Source organism: Cyprinodon tularosa, unplaced genomic scaffold (assembly GCF_016077235.1).
Source record: "Cyprinodon tularosa strain WSP-4 unplaced genomic scaffold, ASM1607723v1 ctg239, whole genome shotgun sequence".
Classification (NCBI taxonomy): Eukaryota; Metazoa; Chordata; class Actinopteri; order Cyprinodontiformes; family Cyprinodontidae; genus Cyprinodon; species Cyprinodon tularosa.
In genome coordinates, this window is record NW_024038892.1 from 1,040,277 (window position 1) to 1,058,369 (window position 18,093).

Below are 18,093 nucleotides of genomic sequence, written 5' to 3' on the forward strand. Positions count from 1 at the left end.
TATTAATGTGATTATTGTGTCAGAGTTTCATGTTAGTTTAAGATATCGCCTTAGTCATTGACAGAAAGGAAAAAAACAACTTTACCTTGAAGATGAATTGGAAGTTTAAGCATCTTAATTTCTACATCCCATCCCAAGACTTTGCAAGTTTTGTTTTTTTTAGTTCAGTCAGTTAATTTGATTAAATATTAATGAAATGACACACCAAATTCCAATTCATTGTAATGTAATTATACTTTAATTACATTATATCAAAGTTTTAAAAGTCTCATTATCTTAAAAAAAAAAAAGAGTTATAAACTGTGGACCATTTCATTTTGCGATCTCAGCGATATAAATAGTGCACAAGTAGATATGAGCCCATTCCTAAGGATTAAAAAATCATTACTAATGGTCACTAAATGAACACTTTAATTACAAGATGATTTGTGGAATAATGAGATCAAGAATCAAGACTTAATCCTATTATTAACCACACAAAGATGCACATAATAACTAATTGTGCAAAACAAACACAAATCAAACAAAATATTCGTGAAAGTCTATCAAGAGCTGGATGAAAAAGTGGTCTTAAGCCCCATTTTAACACTAGTCACTGCTTTTAGAAGGAAACATTTTAAAAAGAAAAAAGAAATAAAATTTTTGAAATCACCTGGTCTTGAAACCTAAAAGGAGATTTAAGCCCCTTACTTTGTTCTGAAATTGGCTTGTAGTTCCCACAGTCCCATAACTCAGCTGGGCCTGTTGGGAAATCAGGGCCCAAACAGCTGTGGTTTTGGGTGGGAGATCACTCGGAAACTGCCAAGCTGCCTGTTCTGACCTCGGTTGTTGGAGGTCTTGGTGGTTGCTCCGCCATGGATTTGGACATGTGCTGAAACAAGAGGAAATACTGTTAAAGGGATCTATTTGTTGGAGCTGAATAAGCATCCAAGGCTGATAAATGAAAACTGGGATTTTAGACAGTTTAATTAGGACTACAGAGACATGTTGTGTAGTTGCAATGTAAAACCAAAATATTTGGCCCAAATTTATCTTTAAAGAGGGATCAGTCCTTTTTGGCTCTGAGTGGTAAGCATTCTTGATGCTGTCCATGTTTTAACTCAAAGCAGCTCAGCTGGAGCTCGGACATCCAGCGAAGGAGACATGGACTAAGGGCAAAATGAGAACTACTGCAAGTGAAAAAGTAGAACATTTCTAATCTTCCAAAACATATTCTGTAGACTGGATGAGACTGGATTAAATAAAGACGTCATTAAATAAACACTTAAGATAATTAATAGGCGAGGATGTTCAGTTTACATTTTTTTTCCAAAACATGTCACTTTGAATAAAAAGGCAGATGTATCTATGGCATTCAATTGATATTAAAAGCTATGGCTAATTGTAGATAATTCTAAAGATTCTCAGATTCTCAAAATCAGTAAATATCAGTTTTAAGTCAGCTGTTTTCCCAGGTGAAGTTATTAGTAACAGCAGATTCTGTCTGACAACTTCAACCTTCGAAGACCTTCTATTCTGGATTAGGTGTGTTTAGACCGCGCCTATCAGCAGGGGCATTCTGAATAACATGAAGAAAAGCAGTTTTGCAAGAATAAGGTATAATTGTAGGAATTAATATGCACTACAAAAATTACATGACCAAATTCAATCTTCCATAGTTATAAGGGTGTTTGTTTTGAAATCCTAAAATAAACAAGAAAAGGTGGTATAATGTCAAAGGTAGAAGAAAAAAAAACTACCGTGCCTTTTAGCAGATTTATAATCTTTTTTAACCGTTGTGTCAAACTTAAAAAAAATTTTTTCATCATAAAAGTTTTCTTATCAGACAAGGGTAAATGATGAATTCATTATTTAAGGGGGAAAGTTATTTATACCCGGATTTGTGTGAAAAGCCTCTTGCCCTCTAAGCCTAATGACAGGTTGTATCTCCCTTGGTGTCAACAAGCATTTTTTTTATATAATTTCCATTAATAGTTTTTCATCACTGTGGAGAGGTTTATTTCACTCTCTTTTGCATAATTGTTTTCTCTTTTTTCAAGTATGAACAGCCTGTTGATGTTCACACCACAGAAGTGCATTAAGGTAAATTCTAGACTTTGAATCGGCCAATCTAAAACATCTTTTTTATACTGGCCTGCTTTTAGTTGCTTACTTTATCCACTATTATCTCATTAGTCTACGTAATTCCTCCTTAAGTCCATTGTTTTCATTTGGCAAATTTCACATTTTCACCCAACAGTTGAAAATAGTCATTATAGCATAATAAATGCTGATCATGTTCTTTATTATTGATTCTTACTAATATGACACAAACATGTCTCCATTTGCTACAAGTACAATGAGATGGGTTTCTGCTTTCTTTTGTATTTCAGTATAATCCTGGTTTCTCTGTTTCACTTGTTTAAGGGCTCTTTAAATTCTTCCCACATGTAGAACATGTCAAAGTGAGAGATGGACCTACTTTAGTCCTGAAATGATGCTAAGGATTGTGTGTGTGTTGTTGTGTGTGTTGGCCTGAGAGCATGCATGTCTGCACTTAATACTGTGTAAATGTGGGGATAAGCTTGATGCACTACAGATTTTGGAGGTGAGAGGCTTTTTTATGGCCACTCCATGCTGAGAGAAGGACATTTTATGGCCGCAGGATATTGTTTCCTTAAAAGTATGACTTTTATTACTGGAGAGCCACATCGAGAGAGAGAGAGAGAGAGAGAGAGAGAGAGAGAGAGAGAGAATAAAGTTGGTGGCGATTATACCAGTCTTTGCTGTGCAAGGATCTGAGGGGATCATCTGTCCGGAGTTCATAGCCAAGGATGTGACTTGTTGAACCACCCGCTGCCCTGGACCCTCCATGGTTGTTGCTGAGGGGACAGAGAAGTGAAAAATATAAACACAAGCACAGAAATGGACTGGTCTATGCACAAAGTCTAAAGTATGTTGAATCACTGATGCTAATGCACAATCAAAACCATGCACACATGAGCTGTAAATTTAGCAAAATGCTAATGTCGCCATGGGACTTGATTTATGAGGACTGCATTCCTGGATATCTTAGATAATCCAAACTGTCTTTGTGCTCAGGCTGCTGGGAGAAGCCTTTCTGTCACATAGGATTTAATGCCAATTAAGTTTTGTTTGTAGGGACACCAGAGGAATGATGGTGCCAGTGGCTGGGTTCGCTCTCCTGGGGTGGGGGTTAGTTATTCGGTTAAGGTATAAGCAGTAGGCTGCAAGTGGCTTGGAATGATAAAGGCCTGGATTTCTGGTTTGCATTGCTTCATTCCTTTATCATTTCACCCTGGAGCTGCTGCATAAGGGAATTTCCTGTCACTGTTTCTCCCATGTGTGAGACAGAGGTTGGGTGGACTTTTTCTCTCTTCCCATTCTCTCCCTCGTCGTTGCACAGACACATGCATAGCAACATAGTCTGCCCCCTCCCCTGAGTAATGACATCCAGATTGGGCTGAAATTAAAGAGAGGCAGGCACAGCGAGGAAGTCAGGAGAGATAAAAGTTACCCTCCTTGACTGACATGATGATTATATGTATAAAGTATGGCGATTTAGAGTGTTTAGCTGGATATAAAGATGTGGGGGGATAGGTCCTCTTGCCCTTCATGCAGCGGTGATGGAGCAGCAGTGGACAAACAGAGTTACGGAGATGGGGTGAATTAACTGTACTGTGTATAAAAATGTGCCTCAAAACATCTGCTTCTCAACTCCCCTAGCTTTTTTTTTATGTGGGACAGGCAGAGAAGGAGAGCGGGAGAGAAAACACAAGGAGCCAGCTACCCAGAACATCAAAGCCCCTGCCCTCAACGTGCAGGCCCTCATTAGTTCAGCTAGCAGAACCAGCGACTCTTGTGATTGTATTTGCTGGGGTGCAGGCTGGCAGACACTTCAGAGGAAAGGCTTCTTTAAGTCATAACTCCCCACCCTACCTCTCCGCCACCACCGGAGCCCGCCGTAACCCCCCTGTAACCCTCGCCGAGCTCCAAACCGGGCCTTTTCCCCCACCAGCCACTCCACCCCATAATCTGGTGTGCAGCTGCAAACATCTGCTCCCCTTTTTATTCCCCTGCCTTCTCCGCTGAATTGATAAACACATCTTTTACCGGACCACTGACTGACACGCAACACAGCGGAAAGAGACAGGCAAACGTTGGATTCACCCATGGCGCCATTCTGGTTTCAGGTTCAGTTATTCAATCACACTGTTTCGGATTTGGCGGATAAATGAGCATCCAGCCAACTAAAACATACTCAAACAATGATGAGTATTGATATGTTATGTTTTGCTGCCTTTTGTGTCACTCTATTATCTGTGACACAAGAGTGGCTTCTGCCAGGAAGTATCACTTGGCATCCTGTTACAGTCAGGCAATGACTTATTCATTAAGAGGATTCCTGTTTTAATTATTTAAGCTTGCTTGCCGGCAGAGTTTCTTTTAATTTGGATTTGTTGTTTGGATCCCTTTAAATAGGAAAAAAACACATTATTTTCACATGGAGGGTTTGCTAATTATATACTGGTGGAGAGTTTTGATTTAGGGTTTAAAATTATAAACAATCATACAATAACTTATACCACTGTAAATATTATATTGTTATTATGATAAATTTTCCAATTTTGCATTCAAGGTTTAACACATTTCTAAAACACATCTGGAAAATGTTATATGTCTAAAAAAAAAAAAAGTATCCATCCATCCATCTAGAATGACCACTTATTTATCATTTATCTGCACTAAGTGGATGGATCTAGAAATGTAGCCCAGCAAAAGTAAAAAAAAAAAAAAGAAATCTAATATCAACATTCTAGAGAACCCTGATCTACATTAATGACATTTATGGGTGGATAATAATCTCTTTATCATTTACTGTCAAATTACAGTTCTATAGTTCAAATAATTTGTGTTTATATTTATAAGGACAAAACAAAATGTATTTTATATAGTTTATAGTTTGTTTTAACATTATAGTATGGAAGAGAGGAATGGCCCTATGATCATATTGGTGTCAATTGTCCATGTTCTGTAATGATTTGTAGAACCTTCATATCTGCTGTTGTTTTACTGTGTTTTATTTAATCCTAAAGAATCACAGCAACTACCAGGAAATGTTACATTACGTGATACTTCCAACTCCTGTCTTTCAAATGTAGTAGTATGTGTTATATAAAGGCTTTGGCCACCATGGATTACTTAATTAGAGAGCAAGCTGGCCTCATGTGTGTAACACAACAAATTTTTCGTGTCTTTCCAAGAGGAAAATGTAAAAACAAACCCAGTAATGCAGATGAACTTTGTTTCAAACTTATTCGGAGCAAAGACTCGTCGCCTTTTGTACTTCATGCAAAAGGAGATCAAGTTAGAGGTTATAGGCAAACATTTTTGTGTTTAAATATATTAGGTTTATGAAGGTTTTCTTTACAAAAAGAAGCACAGAAAAATGACACAATATCTGTTAACATAACAGGACACATACATGTATTTAAATTTTTGAACTGAAATACTACATCAGACTTTTTAAAATTACATTCTGCTGCACTGATAAAGGTGAGTAGAGTACCCAAAAGTTGTACTTGAACAAGAGTAGCAATACTCTGTCATATTTTCACTCAAGTCAATGGAAAAAGTTGCCTTTAAATAAATTATTAAATTCAGAGTAAAAAAAAGTACTTTGTAAAAAGGCTACTCAAGTACTGATTCACTGATCTACTTACTGCCCATGATCATAACATCTGATTTAGTATTTTACAAAATGGTGTAAAACAGAACAAAACAGGTGAATTATAAATTCTGGTGTTTGAAATATTGAGCAAAAAATAAACATATAACATGCAGTAATTAGACAAAGGTAGAATGAGCACTCTGAAAAAATTCTTTGAGTTATACATTTTATGAAATCTATAATCATAGTATGTAAGTATGGGATAAAAAACAGTATAATGTTTACTGCATTTTGACTCATCCTACAAATGACACAGCAGACTCAGCAGACTTAGCAAAGGGAAAGGAGAAAGAGAAATATCTTTTGTGAAAGAAAAGAGAAAAATAAAAGAAGTGTGTCTCTAAACAGTGGATATTTGTTTAAAACAAGCTTGTTCTTGTTAATGTAAGCTACACACAATGGATGGAGCAGCAAGAAATTTTACTTGAGACTTGGTATACTTTTTTTTCCTTTTTTTACTCAAGTAAAAGTAAAAAGTACAGCAAAACTTCTCCTAAAACCACTTTTTTTTTTTTACAAAAAGCAAAAAAAAGTAAATGTAACTGAGAAAATGTATCCACCTTTTGCACATTGTTATGTTTACCAAACAGATTGCAGACAAAATCATAATGATGTGATTATGTTTGAATGTTTTTAATAAAACACAAATAAAAGGACAGCTGCCTCCCATGCAGTCCACCTGCATCCTCATCAGAGGATGACAAACGTGAGATGCGTTCAGAGCGTCCAATATATCGCGAGAACACCCTGCTTCAAAATCCTCAAGTCATCGCGAGACTATCATCCAGTCCTTTCGCCTGCTGAATCCAGCTGGTGTCCTGCCTGCCGTTAACGGGTAAGTGTGCGTGAGATTAAAAAAAGGTGGAAATAATGAAAATACATGTTTAAGTTTTGAATTGTGAAGCATTATAACGGTATTTTAAAACGTGTATTTGTGGGTTAGCGTTGATTTTATCGACGGCATCCGGCGTACTGGTGCGTTTTTCTGTCGTGACTGTACGGAAAGGAAGGGAAGGGGAGGGGGGGATTACAGAACACACAAGCGTACATTTTACTCAAAATTCCTCAAAATCACGAGCTAATATATCAGCTAAACAGACACACTTTACGCACATGTCGTTTCCGCACGAGACAAACAAGTGGGGAGCTGCTCGTGCTGCTGCAGCATCATCCATCCCTTTATGGCAGCTGTCTGAGCATCCCTCTGCAGCTGCTACACCAGCTCCTGCCTGCTCATTTATACATATCTAATTGGCTCTGAAATATTGTAATGTTTTCCAGGGAAATGAGTGCGATGCATTTTTAGTCCATCAATAAATCCCTTGACACCAAGTGTCCCTCAGGTGAAATTGTCAGAAGTTGAAGGGTTCCTGCACATCTTTAAAAGGTCTCAAAAGGCATTGTATTCTTCAATATAAAATCAAGGCCTCAATTTGTATTAAAATGTCTTAAATCCTTCTTTCTTAGGGCTTAAAATTATTACCACATCATAAATAGGATTTTATATTTTTAATCCATATCAAACATTAAAATAATTGATAATATTTTTCTTACATTTTCCGAATCACTTGCTGTAACCATTATTGGTTCCGTCCCGATAGCAGAACCAACAAAAACGATGTTGTGATCTTGGTGTGATGTGCCACTAAAGCCTGGCGTACACTGCGATTTTCGGGGCGATTTTTCAGTCGTGCGACAATCTTTCGATCAGGCCGACTTTCAGTCTGATCGTAAGTCGTGTAGTGTATAGGGGGTTACGAGCGGCGATCAGTCTCTCACGACCACCTCCCGATCAGGAATTGCGAGGTTGTCGACCGTCGTGGGCAAATGGCTCAGGGTGCATGTGCAAACAAGGATTCTTCTTTTTATTCTTCCTCTCAGATGTAAACACAGCAGCATGGCAGGCATGCAATGAGTGAAATGCAGTTCTGTCTGTAAAATTGAAAGACTGTAGTAGCCACGTTTGCTCAGCCATGTCCTTTTTTTCAAAAACATCGTCGCCTGTTCTTTTTAGGACTTTCAGCACAATACCAGATATACCAGGCAGAAAGTAAAGATTTTATCCACAGTGTTAATGTTTTACATCATGGGTGAAGATTTGTGATATTTTGAGGGTCAGTGATGGCTAGAGGACACAAAGCACCCCCTGAACAGCATCTCTGTAGGTTTTCTAACCTTCATTGATATTAGTGATCCAAGAAAACCAGGTTCAGCTGCATGTGGGGATCGGCTTATTTGATTTCAATCCAAAAGGTGATCTACTAAAGCTCATCTTGCTGAGCTAGCTGTTTCTAGCTCCGACAGAACAGGAGTCAGAATACACAGAGAGGCTGCAGAGCAATAGTGGTGGCCATGCTGACGCCTGTTCATCAAACACAACAACCATAAGCATCAGTTTCCTTACATCATGTGGATGCTGAGTGTGCATTGCTTAAGAAGAAGGCAATGTAGGAAGTGTTTTGCTTTGAGAGTTATTCTACTGCTAAACCTCTGGTCTTGGCGTCCATGTTAACAACTTACACGTGTCACACTTTTCAATGAAACATAATTTCCTGATAACCGTTCCTATTTTCCTCAGTGTTATGACCCTGCCACAGATCTTTATAATGGGCTGAGGAGCACAGCAATGAGTTTTAGTTTTAGGGATCAATGCCATGGTGGATTAGTGATCTTTTAGTTACTGAAGAAGGACCAAAATCCCACTAGTTTAGTGGTCATGATGTTATGCCTCATTCATCACAAGTCTTCTGCTTATTCCCTCCCATCTGAGGTTAAATTCCTAAATTGGTGGATTATGCTCATTTTAGTGGTCAGAGAAACAGCCAAAACAATCAAAAGGCCAAAACAGTTAATTTCTCAAGGTTCTCTGAATCTAATCTCTGTGTGACTTTGTTCCCTAACATAGGCTTGTTCAGTTTTCTGTGTCTAAACATTGACCAGATTATTACTGTAACTATTAAAGGAGTTCTGTTAGTTTTTTAGTTTGGGGAAGATGAAGGACATCTGACTTCTTAGTAGAGACAATGTTGATGATAATGTTACCTCCCCCCCTGCTTTTCAGACAACATATTAATACAAAAATTATGACCATATTTATTTTACACAAACAAAAATAATTCAGAAGGCTCTATATGTTCTGTTGAACTCTCAGTTGAATTCATTTAAATTACCAAGTGCATTTAGTAAAGGCTAGAATGATATTTCTAGATTCAAACAAGTAAAACTCTTTTAATCAATTAATTCAAAACAGCTACCTTGAGCTTCAATTGAGTGAAAAGTTAGCCGTTTGCACAAAAGGAGGTTTTTAACCAGAGTTAGATCAAATAAGATTACCTGAAACATTTTTTTCCCTTAGATTTTCTTTTTAAGGTTAAGACTATGTATTTACTGTGTAACACATCAACTAAGCTGTGCGACCTTTAATATGAAAATTGATTATTCTGTTTGCTTTGCTTCAGTTGCTAACAAACAGCTGAATGTTAGTTAACCCGTTCCACATGAAAGCTGATCTACCCACAGGCAGACTTTCAGCATGGCGCAGCTCTCTCTCCCACCCTAGTGTAAAAGTAGCTGTTTACAGAAGCAGAGCTGCCTGTCAATGTGTGAAGTGGATTATCAGCGACTTTCTGTTGTGATGATGCTGATTCACTAATATTTGAAATCCCTGTTTTCCTTTCTGACTGTGGTTCTGACTGTCTAAACGTTTCCATAAGTGTAATGGGAGAAACTGCTTCCACATAACTAGAGGGTAAAGTAGCTGCAAGCTAATCCAAATGATCACCAACACGTGTTTAAAAATAAAAAGAGTTTTGCTGGTTTACAGCATCGTCGTTGTGTGTGTCAATATGATCTTCCAAGCTGGGAACACATCAGCAATGACATGTCAGGAGCAGTTTTGTATTTATTTTTTTTTTTTTACTTCATCACAACATGATTAGAGAAAACCTGAGGCAGAATGGCTTAATCTCTTTAGAATGAAAGACATTTCCACAGTAATGAAAGACATATTAAAAACACTTGATATTTTGCTCACTTCAAAAATGCAAATTTGAGCCACTCCTGTATTTCCATGTAATAAGAAATATAACCAAGATTGTACGCAAATACATTTGTTTACATGACAACTCCTTAAACACGTAAACACATGAGATGCTCATCACGCTTATCGTCACAAACTAAATGTAAAAGAATAGTCAATCCTCTCATGAATCCTAATATGCCATAGTATCATCCTCTACTTCCTGCCTTCTTCTTCATCCTTTCACAAGTGTTTCTATTGCAGTTTTACTTTTTATATTTTTAATGTGACCAAAAAAAACATCACATTGAAGCATAAAAACTTCATAAAAAAGGAGTTTATTTTAAAAATTGCAGTGTTTCCATTTAGCAAATTTTGTTTCGTTATTACAATTTCAGCAATTTCATGGTTAATGGAGACACAGCTTCTCTCCTTAAGACACAAAAATGGTGATCAGTGCTTATTTTGCAACCCCTGATCACTGATATCATAGTTACCCCTAGATTCCACATACTCCGTCAGCGCTCCGCTCCACTCCACTCCGCTCACGTACCTCGTGTGGAGTACTTGTCTAATCAATGAGAACTGTTCCACATCCACCGCTACTCGGCATGTCACCATCCATGTACGTGTTCTCCATCTGTTTATGTCAAAATATAGAGCAAAGCTATTTTTTGCTCTGGTCCGGCCACCAAACAGGAAAAAGAACGTCGAGAAGATCCGGTTTGTCAAACTAAAGTGTAAAAACGTCAGATCGGTAACTACAAAATAGAGCATGATTGTTATATATTCCTGAAAACTAAGACCATTTAATTAAACGATTGGATGCAAATTATTGGTACTTACAAACTCTTATCACAGGCATGAATAAAGAGATGCTGAGTTTGGAAGTAGAGAACAAACATAGTTGATAAGATCCCAGTTATCCCTGTTACAAAAATCCACAACAAAAAGAAAATATTTGGGCAGAAACTGCACACATACTGGATGCTGATGGGGATTTTTTTAATATGTCATATTAAATTAAGTGATAATTTCTGCATGTTTTTCTTCTATGAATTATATAATTATAAAGTTGCGCATGCGCATTGCATACCTGAGCTCCAGGGAAGTCGGAGCAGAGCAAGACAGGAGGAACAGCGGTGCTTTGCGCAGGTGGTCTGGAGCGCAGCGGGGCGATGACGGGGGATGTGGGATTTCTGGGTTATTTACCTGACCCTGAACTGAGGTTTTCTCTCTGGAAACTAAAGCCTGGCTGGCAAATCTAAGGCAAAAAAACAAGCTATCTAAATGGCCAAGTCTAAGTAAAGAAACTGGTCAAATATGCATGGCTGTAAATGTAACTGCTTTGCTCCTCACTTGCCTGTGTTACAGTTTGGATAAAGTCAAGGTTAGAGTCATCATGGGAAACATCTTTGGGAACCTGTTGAAGAGCCTGATAGGCAAAAAGGAAATGAGGATCCTCATGGTGGGGTTGGACGCTGCTGGGAAGACAACCATCCTCTACAAGCTGAAGCTAGGAGAGATCGTCACTACCATCCCTACAATCGGTACGTGTGGAGAGAAGTCGTAATCATCATTATTAGATAAACATCTGTGGGAGACCTTAATGTAACGTGAATCATCTTCCTGTTCAGGTTTCAATGTGGAGACAGTGGAGTACAAGAACATCAGCTTCACGGTGTGGGACGTGGGTGGCCAGGACAAGATCCGTCCCCTTTGGAGACACTACTTCCAGAACACACAAGGTGACAATTTTAGGGTTTTGTACATGTTGTAAGTTTAGCAAGTGTTTCTTTGTCGATCTGTTTTCATATTTAGAAAAGAAAGATTTGAAAATTTTAATCTGCATTTATATTCAGTCAATTTATTAATCTTAAATAAATCCAGTATCTCTCTCTAGTTGTCTTCAGATGTCACCTATTTAGTAAAGCAAGCTCGTTTCAATGAAATGCTATGGAAATCACAGCGGCAAAAGGACCAAGACATGAATCTCCACCTTAATGCATTGAGTGTCATAGAAGAGCAACCAGGAGGCCTAAGGTGGCTTTGGAGGTTAAGCAGAGATCCACATTTAATAACAGAAAAACAATTAAAAATGCTCTTTCCAAATCTGACCCCTCTAGAAGAGTGGCAACATAAAAGCCATTGTAGAGAAGCTTTTTAAAGGCGCATTTACAGTTTGGCCTTAGCCATACAAGGCCCAACAAACACATGGTTAGATGAGGCTCCACAAAACTTTCAAATATCTCCACCAGTAAACATGGCGAAGACCTTCCTTTAAAGATCCATAGTTCCATACAGGCATAACTGTCAGAGGCTGCATTAGATTTGAGTCTGAGGCAGATGTTCACCTTCCTCTGCAGTGGAGATACAGCAGAATGAATTTGATCAAGGCATCAGTTTGTGTGTGATGGTCTGGTCAAAGTCCAAACCTAAATCCAACTGATGATCTCTGACAAGGCCTGAGCATAGTTCTTCAAAGGCCTTCCCTCAAGAATTGATTAAAAAAACTGAAATTTCTTCATTTTTTATTCTGATTTACAGTAAAATGGAACAAAACTCTGAATAATTTTTATTCCACCATCATGTTAATACAGGTGCTGGTCATAAAATTAGAATATCATGAAAAAGTAGATTGATTTCAGTAATTCCATTTAAAAAGTGAAACTTGTATATTATATTCATACATTACATACAAACTCATATATTTCAGATGTTTATTTTGTTTAATTTTGATGATTACAAATGACAACAAATGAAAATCTCAAATTCATCATATCAGAAAATTAGAATATTGTGAAAAGGTTCAAAATTGATGGCCCCTGGTGCCACACTCTAATCAGCTAATTAACTCAAACCACCTGCAAAAGCCTTTAAATGGTCTTTCAGTCTAGTTCTATAGGCTACACAATCATGGGGAAGACTGCTGACTTGACAGTTGTCCAAAAGACGACCATCGACACCTTGCACAAGGAGGGCAAGACACAAAAGGTCATCGCTAAAGAGGCTGGCTGTTCACAGAGCTCAGTGTCCAAGCACATTAATAGAGAGGCGAAGGGAAGGAAAAGATGTGGTCGAAAAAAGTGTACAAGCAAGAGAGATAACCGCACCCTGGAGAGGATTGTGAAACAAAACCCATTCAAAAATGTGGGGGAGATTCACAAAGAGTGGACTGCAGCTGGAGTGAGTGCTTCAAGAACCACAACACACAGACGTATGAAAGACATGGGTTTCTGCTGTCGCATTCCTTGTGTCAAGCCACTCTTGAACCACAGACAGCGTCAGAAGCGTCTTGCCTGGGCTAAAGAGAAACAGGACTGGACTGCTGGTGAGTGGTCCAAAGTCATGTTCTCTGATGAAAGTAAATTTTGCATTTCCTTTGGAAATCAAGGTCCCAGAGTCTGGAGGAAAAGAAGAGAGGCACTTCATCCACGTTGCTTGAAGTCCAGTGTAAAGTTTCCACAGTCAGTGATGGTTTGGGGTGCCATGTCATCTGCTGGTGTTGGTCCATTGTGTTTTCTGAGGTCCAGGGTCAACGCAGCCACATACCAGGAAGTTTTAGAGCACTTCATGCTTCCTGCAGCTGACCAACTTTTTGGAGATGCAGATTTCATTTTCCAACAGGACTTGGCACCTGCACACAGTGCCAAAGCTACCAGTACCTGGTTGAAGGACCATGGTATCCCTGTTCTTAATTGGCCAGCAAACTCTCCTGACCTTAACCCCATAGAAAATCTATGGGGTATTGTGAAGAAGAAGATGCAATACACCAGACCCAACAATTCAGAAGAGCTAAAAGCCACTATTAGAGCAACCTGGGCTATCATAACACCTGAGCAGTGCCACAGACTGATCGACTCCATGCCACGCCGCATTGCTGCAGTAATACAGGCCAAAGGAGGCCCAACTAAATACTGAGTGCTGTACATGCTCATACTTTTCATGTTCATACTTTTCAGTTGGCCAACATTTCTATAAATCCTTTGTTTTTATTGGTCTTCAGTAATATTCTAATTTTCTGATATGATGAATTTGAGATTTTCATTTGTTGTCATTTGTAATCATCAAAATTAAACAAAATAAACATCTGAAATATATGAGTTTGTATGTAATGTATGAATATAATATACAAGTTTCACTTTTTAAATGGAATTACTGAAATCAATCTACTTTTTCATGATATTCTAATTTTATGACCAGCACCTGTATAGTTCGCAAAATTCAAATAAGATGAACTGAATCTTCATCACTTTGGCGCAAACAGGACAGTAGAATGTTCATTTGTTGCTTCTGATTATCATCATAAATTTTGAAATCTCAAACAAAATAGGTTTTAATAAGATGTATGTTTTAAATGCGATGTGTTGTAGTTCTGTTTAACCTTAAAGCTTTTCCTGCTGCAGGTCTGATCTTTGTGGTGGACAGCAATGACAGGGAGCGGGTAAACGAAGCCCGTGAGGAGCTGATGAGGATGCTGGCTGAGGATGAGCTGCGGGACGCTGTGCTGCTAGTCTTCGCCAACAAACAAGTAAAACCCTCTTTCGCCGCCTTTCATATATTCCAGATGCGATTCTGTCCACATCCCCTCAGCAGAGGCTATCCTCACTCCATTTTTTGTTTTGTTTTTTGCACAGGACCTGCCTAACGCTATGAACGCCGCAGAGATCACAGACAAGCTGGGCCTGCACTCCTTACGCCATCGCAACTGGTACATCCAGGCCACCTGCGCCACCAGCGGGGACGGCCTCTATGAGGGCCTGGACTGGCTGGCCAATCAGCTGAAGAACAAGAAGTGAACAGCTGGTCAGGGAGGAGTGGGGAAGAGCCTGGGTGACAGCTCCAGGTAGAGGGTTACAGCAGGTCTGTTGTGTTTACAAAACAGAGAGAAAACACTGAAAAAGCTCCCAGGAGGTTGATTCTCGATGGCTTTCCCCTCACAGATACTTTTATCTTTCCATTTCTCTACTTTTTATTCATTTGACTCATTTGGATCTGTGGTGACTCTTCTTTTAAATGATTTACAAACAAATGGTGTCAAAGCTGATCTAATCTGTGCTTTCCAAACCAAATGCATAAATACTGGATTTAATACTCTTATATTACAATAAAGGTGTATGACTTTCCCGTTCTTTAAAATCTGTGATCAACATCAAATATTGGCGGCAGAGCTGCCTTATCTTGAATCTATAAACGTGCTGTAACATATAAAGAATGTCATAAATGTGTAGAGGGATAGTATTTTAGAGCATTAACTAACAGTTTTACATGCGGTTCGCTCTTACAGGCTCGGATAAAAGCTTTTACTGACATGAGGTTGTGTCCCCTGATTTTACTCATGTGAAAGACTTTATCAGGTTCAGATTGTATTTATTTTGAGAAACATGAACTCTGCTGATTAGCGTGTTTCGTCCTTATTTGTTTATTTATTGATTGCTGTTATGCTCTGAGTGCATCGTATGAGTTACTCTCTTTCCTTTTGTTTGTGTATTTACTTTTAAGGCAGCTGTTTGAAAAAAAAACAATTAAAAAAGAGCAAGCCTTTATAGTTTAATTGTGCGTTACTGTCTCCCAATCTGCATGGAAACATCCCTTGTTCAGGCTAATGAGGGCTGCTGCTGTAAATATTAGAAATAAATGTTGTTTTTGGCCTTTTCTGGCTTAGAGAGGGTTAAAGACAGCTCACCCGGCCTCGGCGAGGTTTGATATCCAAGCTAATGCAGATGACAGAACAGACAGCCACTCTGTTACCAGCTTTGAGAGGGGGGGGGGGAGCACTTCTCAGACTGATTCAGCACACCATGTGATCGGCAGAATTAGTGCTTACTCGGTTCTGAATGTTTATTTATTCCAAAACAGTTTTTCTGCTGCGACGTATTCCTCTGTCCGGCTCACATTGCTTATTCATTACATGCTGCTTTTGTTAAGAAAATCTATGTGTGCACAATGTAATTTATCGCTGCCTTAGTCTTCGTTTGTTTTTATTTTCATTGTTTTGGGCTTTTTTTCTGATTTCATACCCAGATCTGGCATTTTCATTAGTTTGCACAGGGAACAACAGAGTGACTGAAAGTCATACTGCATCATAAAGCATGTTAATACTGTAAAAGATGTGTAATTAAAAGTGAGACATACTGTCATAGCCTGTTTCCTTCAGGATATATTTGTTAGTCACAATCACTGCTGCTGGTTGGATCAATGCTGTCATGAGTTTGTGTAAAGTTTACTGAACAACCTTCTAATATGCAAATAAGCATGCTTTTCTATGTCACCGCGCGGCTGTATATACTGTACATTACCGTGGCAGCAGAGGCAATCCGCTTCCCTCCCAGTTAAACTAGGTAGAGGAGGTCAGCGTGTTGGCCGCTGCATATAACTGACAACAGCTTGTGCGTGTGAGTGTGACATGTTATCTATCATGTTCTGTTTGGTGTGAAATTTCATTTTGTGGCCTTATAATGTGAGTGGTTCATTTCTCTTTGATGACAGGTTTATGTGGAGGAGAAAACATCCAAGTATTTCACCTAATATCTGTGACAATGTTGTGGCTAAACGTCGACATGATTATTATTATTATTGTTGTTATTGGCAGGATTGCACTGATCAAGCAAGGGAATAAGAGGAGGAGCTATATTTTGTGTCGATGTGTCACCAGAAAATTAAAGAATGAAAATGATTAAGAGGAAAACCATTTAGGAATATGAAGAGGAAGTAAACACAGACTGGTGTAAAAATTATGAAGGATCTGATTCCTGGTATTTCAAAAACAAATAAACAACCAAAATAAACGGATTTGTCTTGCTTCATGTTTTTTTATGTAACACGAGTCGCCAATCATTTCCACATAACACAGTTTTTTCAAATAAGTGGTCTTGAAATCTTTGGAAATCTGTCAAATTGTTTTTTTTTTTTTATCTATTCCAAATTTAAAAATAAAAATTATTTTTTAAATATATTTTTTCCTAATTTCTAAGTCTAAATTTTAAAACATTCAGCCCCAAACCATTTATACACCTGATAGATTCAGATCTAAATTGAGTTTTATTCAATTTATCCAAGCTTAGAGTTAAGTTTCCTGTAAAACAAAATAATACACAAAGGTTCTGTTTCCAAACAAAAAAAACAGACTTCTTAAAGTTTTATGAACAAGTGGATTTATTTATACTCCTTAAAATCTTCAGTAGAGGATTCATATATGTTCTCACTGCTTTCTGCATCCTTCCACTAGTTAACAAGCTGAGTGTCTTTATGATTTGAAAGCCTCCTTACCATCACCTTAATCTTTAGCCCCTGACCCAGAGTCTCTATTGGATTCTAGTCAGGCTTCAAGCAGAGCTGTTTAAAAAAAATTAATATTGCTTCATCAAGTGTTTGTAAAATTTAAAGATTCCTTTAAACCTTAACCACCGTTTCCTGAAATTACAGCTGCAGGTATAAAAATGTCTCTACCAGCTTTACACATCTGGAGACTAAACATTTGTGCCTATTCTGTTTACAGTGTTGCTCAGGCGTAGTTGGACTGGATGGAAAACATCTGTGCATATCCGTTGTCAAGTCTAACCTCAGATGTTCCGACTGTGGGACACTGTGAAACATGGATATGCTGTTGTCTAGATCGCCCCATTTAACTCTGGCTGCATGTTTAGGGTCACTGTCCTTTCGGAAGGGGGAACTCTGCCACAGCCTGAGGTCTTTTAGAGCCTCTGAAACGTTTTCTTAGAGGACTGTTCATGAAAAGCATGGCTCTCCACTTTCTAGTATATAATCGTACTCGTCCTCCAGGTCACGGCATGGTAGCAGCTTCAGTAGCGATGGTTACACTTCGCTCTCCCCTGATACCGCCTCCAGCTCCTCTGAGGGAACCCAGAAAAGGCAAGTTGACTGTTTGCAGCAAAGAATCATGGACTACAGTACATGGCACTCACTCCATGTACTTGAGGTGTTTGGGAAACCTCAAGAATGCTTCAGTAGTGACTTTGAACTCATCTGCATTGTTGAATCTGGTATTTCCCCTTCTGATTGATTTAGTTTAGAGGTGTTTGGACAAAAGTGAGAAAATTGCATGACAGTGTAATATTTTTGTTAGTCACTTCAGAGAGTGAAACTCATATGGAATTATTACCCAGAGTAAATTATTTCAATCTTTAATTTCTTTTGACTGTGGCATACAGGTAAAGAAACCCCAAAATTCAATGACTCAGAAGATGAGAATATTACTTAACATCAATCAAAAATTGATATTTTAAGCCCAAAGTTTAGGCTTGTGAAAAGTAAGGCACTTTTTAAGCACTTAGTACCTTGAATGGCCTCATTATTGCAGGAATTATTATGTTAATGCATCATG

At 38.4% G+C, this 18,093-nt stretch overlaps 1 protein-coding gene across 1 annotated transcript; it reads left to right on the top strand.

The window, feature by feature from the left end:
- Positions 1-6,492: 6,492 nt before the first annotated feature.
- arf3a (ADP-ribosylation factor 3a) lies at positions 6,493-15,518 on the top strand. The gene is made up of 5 exons (XM_038287407.1): positions 6,493-6,566; positions 11,124-11,299; positions 11,387-11,497; positions 14,156-14,280; positions 14,387-15,518. Exons 2-5 carry the CDS (start codon positions 11,152-11,154, stop codon positions 14,546-14,548), a joined length of 546 nt encoding a protein of 181 aa, XP_038143335.1. The 5' UTR covers positions 6,493-6,566; positions 11,124-11,151; the 3' UTR covers positions 14,549-15,518.
- The last annotated feature ends 2,575 nt before the right edge of the window (positions 15,519-18,093 follow it).